Raw genomic sequence first — 9,018 nt, 5'->3', positions numbered from 1 at the left:
CTCATGTATGTGCTAACAGAGTTGTTGCGTTTTTTGTCTCTATGTGCTAACAGTTTTGGCAGCACCAAAGCATGTTTCCGTACTGTAGCGTTTCTGCACACAGTTTCTGTTGCCAAGGTCTGCGCAGTCAGAAATTGTTTGCTGGGTATATATATATTCTCACATTTACGCACAACATCCTGCGAACGGCTCTTCATGTCCTTATATTCATATATTATTAGTTTAAAAGACTTATAGAGCCCGAGAGTAATCTCTATTTATCACTAATTGTTTTAATATTTTAGTTAATATGAGTGGAGACGTTAATAAGTTTATACCGGCCTTTTACTCTCATCGGAGTGTTTTTGTTACTGGTAGCACAGGTTTCATTGGTAAAGCATTGTGTTAAAAATTACTCAGATCTTGTCCGGACATTAAAGAAATATTTCTGTTGATACGGCCACAAAAGAATTTAACCATCAATAATAAGCTCAAGAAGATGTTGAATAACAAACTTTTTGACACATTACGAAGCGAACGGCCATCCAGTTTCGATAAACTCATTCCTATAAGCGGAGACATAATTACTAAAGACTTGGGAGTGTTGCCAAAGGACAGACAATTGTTAATCGAAAGAGTATCGATAATTTTTCACATTGCGGCTAATGTTCGTTTTGATGAGAGTCTCAAGAATATCGTTTTCTGCAACTTACGAGCAACGCGCGACGTTTGTATTTTAGCTCAATCCATGAAAAATATAGTAGTAAGTTTTTCTTTCTCTATATATTTTTGTTCGCAAGTAAATTTTTCTATGTGGCTTCGCGTGCTCATTAGACAGAATTCTAACAATATCGTAATGTTCAATTTACAAATTTATCGAAAAAGGCTTTAAATTATGTGAGCTCGACGTACACACAAAGCGACAAACTCGCGGTGGACGAGGTCTTGTATCCCTTCGAAGTCGACTGGAGGCAGACGATCAAGATCGCTGAGTCTATTGACGAAGAAATTCTAAAAATATTCACAAGAAAGTAATTCTATATTATTACAAACGCGCATATACATAAAATACATACGATAAGAAAACATTTATAAAATTATGTGACAAAATCTTGCATGAAAATTGTGTGATTTGCAATTATGCAGATATATTTTGAGAAATAGATGTAAAAGTATCGATCTTTTATAAAATATTTGTAACTGCAAAATTAATTTCCAAATACTATTTCGGCAAAAAAATAACGATATGGCGAATCATCTTAGCAGTATGTTTGCAAAATTAAATTTAAAAAGAAATTTTTTAATAATTGAGAAAAAAAAATTCAGCTATGTGATGTTTACAAAACATGTAGAAATAGAATTGCATATGAAGAAATCAAATTAATTCATATATGTATATGCTTATCGAAATGCATAACGAGATTCTTTTCTAATTTTTGACAAATAGTTATTTAGACAATTTTATTTTGACAAAACTGTTGCGTTATGGCGAATCATCTTAATTAGTGCAATCATTGCAACATCGTTGTCATTTATGACGCCATTTTTGTGCAATAGTTTTACAATTTGCTTATTGGGGTTTGTATATACTATTATTGTAATATTATTTATGTATATTACTATTGTAACATATTAAAATATTGTTTACGCTTATTTGTTGATTATTACAGATATATAGGAACGTTCGTAAACACTTACGTTTTTACAAAAAGATTAGCCGAGCAAGTAATAAGTGACTATTCCGAATCACTGCCTTGCCTTATCATTAGACCGTCTATAGTTGTAGCAACAGTTATGGATCCTCTATCAGGTTGGACTGACAGTTTCAATGGTCCATTTGGCATGGTTATTAGCGCTGGTGTTGGGATACTACACGTAGCGTATGCAGATTCTAGTACAAATTGCGACTATATCCCGATAGATTTAGTAATTAGAGCAATGTTAGTCGTGTCTTGGAAACGCGGAATACAAAAGTATGTAATCAAGCCGTTTCTTAGTACCTGAAACATTTTTTTCAATCACTGGCGAAAGTGCGTTAAACTTCATAAGATTTTCTATGTGAATCAGTATCTCTGAGAACAATAGCCTTCACATTTACAACTGCTCTATAGGCAATACAAAATCCATAAGCCTCGGTGAAATGATAACCAGTGGAATGCGTTACTTAGATGATATTCCTCTCAAACACATTTGAAAACCATATGTGATTCTGACAACAAATCGTTCGCTATATTACATATTGATGATAATATTACATATTGTGCCCGCAGTATTCATAGATGAAATATTAAAATTATTTCGTGCAAAACCGATGTAAGTATTATGTAAAACTTTATATTTATACACGCTATATTTTATCGAAAATATGCGATACCGAATTTGAGATTTTCTGTATAAGTTTAACACGTTCATTGATTCATTTAGATTATTAAGATTGCAACGAAAAATATATGTAGCAAACTATGCTCTGTCGTTTTTTATATTTAATGTTTTTCATTTTAATAATACAAATTTAATAAGTGTATTTGAAAAACTGAGCGCTGATAATGAAAAAGAATTTGGATACAAAGAAATTATAAAATTTGACATGGGAAATTTTTTCAAGTACGTATAAAAGCTTACGATATGCACTAAATATACAATCTTACCAGAAAGACATCTATTTTGTCTACAAAATTATTCTGTACTTCAGAAATAAAATAATATTTTTCTTTATTTTAGAAACTCAATTATCGGTATAAAAATTTATTTACTCAAGGAAGATATGAATCATCTAGAACAAGCCAGACGTCATTCTAAAAGGTAAAGTATTAAATAAAAATAAGACCTCTGCGCAACTGCTAGTTTTTTCAACCAATTTCGAGTTTGTGTGTCTGTCTTTCGTCAAGAAACATTAATATTCTTTCTGCAAAGCTTTCAGATAAAATAATACATTTAGCACTCTCTGACGGAATGTTTCACATGAACGTTTACGTTTAGTAGATTATAATGTCGTTAGACAAAAGTAAAGTTTAGGGTTGTAAGAATAGAAACGTTAGTGACAACATATTTTTTTAGGTATTAGAAAAGACAATACGCTCCGAATTATTTAAAGAAAGGCGTTGAAATGGCTGTTGAAGCAAAACACAGAAGTTGTAGTGTGTAGGTGTAATACTTGGTTTATTAAACAAACATCGAAGATAATAAACATTTCGATCTTCGGTTTAGATCTTTCTCAATATAATTAGAGAAATGCAATAACGATTGTCATTGTGATTGTAAAGAGTGTAACAAAACTGATAGTGAATAGACCACAACTTTACAAGAGCAAGTTAGGTAACTGTCAGTTACTAACAGCCATTTCAACGCCATTTTTTTTAGCTGTGTTGCCAGGCGAACAACTTTTAGCTATTCAATTTAGGTTTACACAGAAATCACAGATTTCTGTTAAATTTTTTGTTCAAAACTTCTTGGCAGATCACAAAAAATTTAAAAGTAATACACTTTGTAATAAATAAAAGAAACTCGCTCGGGGTATACTATTTAATGTAATGTTTAATTTAGGACAAAAAACTCAACATACGTACATCTACATACGACACATCTCGCGCCATAAAATTGTACAACTTTCAAAACACGTTCGATTTATTTATCTCGACTGCATTTAATAAAAAATATCGTAGCTAGCTTGATTATGGCCGCAAATGATATTGATCGCAAATGATGTGTAATAAACGCTGTTGACGTAAATTGTATGTAATCTTACAAAAATTGTTTTATAATATATGTCATTAGATATATTTGTATTGCTAATTAAACGAGTTTATCTGATATTTAGTGCTTTCGCGGTGTTCATATAGAAGAGTTCATATCGACAGTCTCTACGTATAATTTCATAAGTGTCACACACGGGATTTTCAGTTTAGTGCATTGCAACACTTAAAAAATCATTAATTAATAGGTTATTAATAGGTTATTTATAATCACCAGATGTATTTAAAAAAGTTCATAAGATAAAAATTTGAAATCGTAGAATCTTTTAACTACAAAATTTGACAGTTTTTCCGTCGGAAAATTGAGGAAGTAGAACTACCACTCAGGTATATGTTTAATGCGGGACGTATCAAATTTGCGAGCTTCAAAGCTCTAGGAATTTCAAGTTAAAAAAATATAAAGATTTCAAGTTTTAAATTGCTTTTCTCTGAAAGTTGCGGAGTTACGGGATCATACGTAGAAAGTCACGATACGTACGTTGCGTAGCCGTATAGTAGTCTCGAAACGCTTATACAGCGATAACTACGCGTTTTTTAATTGTATTGCATTAACACAATTATGGTTTTTGCATTATCAGACAGAAGATTTACATTTTCTCGCACGTTCTTTATACCAAATATATATATACACATATATACAATCCAAGTAATTATAAATATCGAAAATCATGTTAAAGAGAATGGTAAAGATTTACTCTGCGTAACGCAGATAAGACTTAAAACTGTAAAAACAAAACTATAAAATAATGACATAAAATTTCTTTGAAAATATTTTAAAAATATTTTAAGCAAAAGATTATCTAAAGCTATATAAATCGACGCATAAAACACTCTTTTTTGAACGCTGCCAGCGCTCTTAGCGCTGGTAACGCTCTTAGCGTGCTAATAGTGATGATCTCTCAATGTTTCTTATATATAAAATAATAAAAAAATATCTTATATACATATATATAAAGTACAAATAGAGTCAACTGATCACAATTATCGTAATCGATACTCTCCGTCTCGTAAAAACAGCGTTTATCTTGACGTTTCACTTTGTTCATTTTTCGTACCCAACTTCTAAGTCGACGAATTTATGTTAATATTTCTCAAGTGAAAATGATTGTTAATTCAATTTATAAAATTTAGTAATTAAATTTTTCGACATTGCTTTGCAAACACTGTATGCTAGGTGACAAAACTTTAAATATTTTATAAGAAATACAAACAAAATACTTAATTTACTATTATTGATGTTTCAGGATGAACTGGCTCGACAAAATAATCAAAATATTGTTCGTAATTATGGTATGGTATATTTTTTCTTCATGATTGCAGAATACGTTTGATCAACTATTGATAGAAGATACTTTATTTCATTTATGTGAGATCAATTGATAAAACTGCAACTTTAAAGTTAATTGCAGCTTTTATTAATCGCAGAAGTCTAAGAATTATGTAACTAAGAATTATGTCTGTGACTACAAAAAAAAAAAAAAAAAAAAAAAAAAAAGATATTTGTTCAAAAACTGTAATGAAAAAAAAATTTACTAATGTTATGCTACAAAAACTCGAATTATTAGGTGTATGCAACAGTTTTAGTCTTTTTTTCATTTCCTTGATAAAATTATTTCAAATTGAAATATTTTCCTATTCTTTTGTGTTTTTGTAAGGCGGCAGAAAATTACAGAAAATGAGGAAAAGTGTTTCCCAAATTGATTTGTAGGCAATGTATTTGATGATTAACAAGTAAAAAAAAAAAAAACAAGACTAAAACTTTTGCATACATCTAATAAATATTTTGATAGTTAAAACTTTACAAGCTATATGCACAGTAATATACAATACAGTTATCGTGATAAAAATATTTTTACAATATTGTGTAATATCATTCCTTTTTGTATGAAAAAAAAAATTGCCGTCACTTCATAAATCAAGAAAACACGTTTTATGATGACGGACAAACGCGATCACACTAAGTTTTTCTCTAAATGTTGTGTGGAAAGTTGCAATGTTTTTTCTTATCCTTTTCTGTTCTTCTTTTTCATCACGAGACCGGTCATTTTAAATTCCAAAATAAATCAAATCTACGCTCGCGAGTACTGTGACACACCTGAAGAAGATGACCATTTGGACTCGTGCACATAGCGCAGAATAGAAGCGCACGCACCGACAACGTGTAACCATATCGCTCGTGATATGGTTACGATATGATTACGTAGTTGCTAATGTGCACAACTTATCGACATGGCGCTGGCTTACAGAGCGGAGAAACCTCTTATAGCCCGCGAGCCATAACTCCACCTACTTACCTGACTCTATAGAGGTTCTTATTCTTAGTTCTTAGCTCGGTCGACTCTTTAATAACATGAGTGTTCGTCTGTTTTGGATTTGATTGTGCAAACGAATGCAAAAATATGGCAAGTTCGTCACGGTGAGTACCTTACAAGTTTTTATTAATTTTAGAATTTAGTTATGTAGCAAAACATGTAATACACAATTATCGCAAGTAAAATGTAAAAGTTTTGGACATATACATAAGTAATATTAACGCACAAAAAACCGAGGTTAAGATACCTTACTCGCGTGTACGTATGTATACAAATTTTCTCCTGTTTTCCACATCGTGCAGAAAGATAATGATGTTAATTATCACACCATAGAAACACTGTTGATCGCGTTAAAAACAAATAGTTAATCACGTGGAAATAAAGTAATTTTGACACGAATCTGATGGAAAATAAGTGCTATGCTAAACACAAGCTGCATAATGTATAATGCATGTGTGGTACATATATACATCAAGTATAATGCTTTGTTTAAGAACTGGAAATAAAATTATTGTTGATATGTGAAAAACTTGTTGATTGATTGGTTGGATTGATTTGTGGAATTACGTATCAAATCTAGTTGGAAAATTTTTTTTTTACTTAGAGATATAAATATAAAAAAGAAAATATTTAAAGGTTATTATTAAAGTTAGTGTTTCTTTATGCACAGGCATGCTACAAATAAGGTTTGTTGTTATGCACATCCAGATGCTCCACTTATAGAAGACTACAGAGCAGGAGATCAGATTTGCTCAGAATGTGGATTGGTTGTTGGAGATAGGTAAAAACTTAAGAGTTTCTTTTTTTTAGTAGTTCAACAATTTTGTTGTAAGAACTACATTTTATTAATTACAATAGAAAGAGTTTCAATATGTTCACATATATTATCTTCTTTATTGTTATTATATTTTCTCTTATGTCTTAGAGTGATAGATGTAGGTTCGGAATGGAGAACATTTAGCAATGAAAAATCAGGAGTAGATCCATCACGTGTTGGTGGTCCGGAAAATCCACTTCTTAATGGAGCAGACTTGTCTACAATGATTGGGCCAGGAACTGGTGCTGCTTCTTTCGACAGCTTCGGCACTGCTAAATATCAAAATCGGCGTACGGTTAGTATTAAATATCATTTTTGTCAATTTATGTAACATGACAATTACAACGAACAAATATTCTTTTTTTAGATGAGCAGTTCTGACAGAGCACTGCTTAATGCAATTCGAGAGATCAATAATATGGCGGATCGTATCAATTTGCCAAAAACTATTGTAGATAGAGCCAACACATTGTTCAAGCAAGTACACGACGGCAAGAATTTGAAAGGTCGCGCAAATGATGCAATCGCTTCTGCGTGTTTATATATCGCGTGCCGACAAGAGGGCGTGCCACGTACTTTCAAGGAAATTTGCGCTGTTAGCAAGATAAGCAAGAAAGAGATCGGCCGATGTTTCAAATTGATTCTGAAAGCTCTTGAAACCAGTGTGGATCTAATCACTACAGGAGACTTTATGTCGAGATTTTGTTCCAATCTTGGTCTTCCAAATATGGTACAGAGAGCCGCTACGCATATTGCTAGGAAAGCAGTGGAAATTGACATTGTACCTGGAAGATCACCCATTTCAGTTGCTGCTGCGGCAATTTATATGGCGTCACAAGTATGTACAAAAACCGTTTCATGACACTGCAATTTCTATGTGATATAGACATTTTTTTCTCATGCAATACTTTATCTTGTGTACAGGCGTCAGAAGACAAAAGATCTCAAAAGGAGATTGGAGATATTGCTGGTGTTGCAGATGTCACGATCCGACAGTCATATAAATTAATGTATCCGCACGCAAGCAAGCTTTTCCCTGAAGATTTTAGATTCGCTACACCGATCGACCAGTTACCGCAAATGTAAAGTTAAGAAAGTTATATTTTTTTGGTTTCAAAGAGTATATTTAATTATTTTAAAAGGATGTAATTTTTTGCCCCTGTCACAAAGAATCAAGTAGGAATAATACATTTATTACACAGGAAACATTCCCAAAAATAACAAAACTCTCCTAAACAACAGTTCTCTTACCTTACTTTCTGTGAATTATCTTTTTCTTTTTTCTTTTATTCCACTTTTTTTTTATTTCACTTTCTACTGATTTTCAAAAAGACAATAGTTTAAATGACGTGACGTTTATTTTACGCTGCATCTTTGCGTCATTATAAAAAAAGTCTCGTTTTATACAACATATACTTTTATGCTATTCAGTTTTTTAGTTATTTCTTTCTTTCTAGTAATACTAATTTGTAATATAAGAAAAGAGATGTGTGTTTAATAATGTTACTAAGAAAGTTCAAGTATCTGTTTTTCAACAACATTAGAAAAGAAAACGTCTATGTAAAAAATGACTTTTATATTGAAATGTACTATGTATGTATACTTTCAATTTGATATATTGAAATAGAAGTAAAATACAAATATACAAATATCGTCTATAAAAGGTGTAAAGTACAAAATTGATAAATATATATGCTCACGCTGAACACTAAATTTTCTATGTACACATATAAGATCTTTACATTTTTATAAAATTCAGAGCTCGTTTTATACTTACATGCAACACAAAAACAACAACAAATAAATCTATTACATTTGAGAAGTATTGTATATATAAAAAAAAGAGGATGTATAAATTTATATATAATCTCTCTGTGAAATTTGCAATACAAAATAGATAAAATTAGTAAAATTTCTTCTAATTTGTTCATACTTGTATTTTTCTTTTTTCTGAAAATTTTTAATTAGCGCAAAAGAAGAGTATAATAAAGTTTGGATTTATGAAATTTGTTTTTATTTTTTATTTTACATACATATACTTTTTGACTTTGCTAAGAATTATCTTAACTTTTGCTGTATGGGCCAGCCTAATGCAACTTTGTTATTGTTATTATTACATAATAATAATAGTTATATACATATATATATATATATATAT

The 9,018-nt window shown here is 30.9% G+C and overlaps 2 protein-coding genes across 2 annotated transcripts; both read left to right on the top strand.

Moving 5' to 3' along the window:
- The first annotated feature begins 289 nt into the window (after window positions 1-289).
- On the top strand, window positions 290-2,785 carry LOC109859034 (putative fatty acyl-CoA reductase CG5065). The gene is given in 6 exon segments (XM_020436869.1): window positions 290-742; window positions 865-1,010; window positions 1,650-1,952; window positions 2,047-2,292; window positions 2,404-2,467; window positions 2,738-2,785. Coding segments are annotated over 6 exon segments (1,260 nt in total).
- A 3,249-nt stretch (window positions 2,786-6,034) lies between these two features.
- On the top strand, window positions 6,035-8,716 carry LOC109859035 (transcription initiation factor IIB). Its single transcript, XM_020436870.1, has 5 exons — window positions 6,035-6,147; window positions 6,714-6,824; window positions 6,969-7,155; window positions 7,228-7,698; window positions 7,785-8,716. The coding sequence occupies exons 1-5, from the start codon at window positions 6,131-6,133 to the stop codon at window positions 7,944-7,946; spliced, it is 948 nt and encodes a 315-aa protein (XP_020292459.1). The 5' UTR covers window positions 6,035-6,130; the 3' UTR covers window positions 7,947-8,716.
- Window positions 8,717-9,018: the final 302 nt, after the last annotated feature.

Source organism: Pseudomyrmex gracilis, unplaced genomic scaffold, assembly GCF_002006095.1.
Source record: "Pseudomyrmex gracilis isolate BER0280 unplaced genomic scaffold, ASM200609v1 scaffold_235, whole genome shotgun sequence".
In the NCBI taxonomy this organism is placed as follows: domain Eukaryota; kingdom Metazoa; phylum Arthropoda; class Insecta; order Hymenoptera; family Formicidae; genus Pseudomyrmex; species Pseudomyrmex gracilis.
The sequence above is the reverse complement of the archived record's forward strand: the minus strand, read 5'-3'. Positions and strand labels throughout refer to the sequence as shown.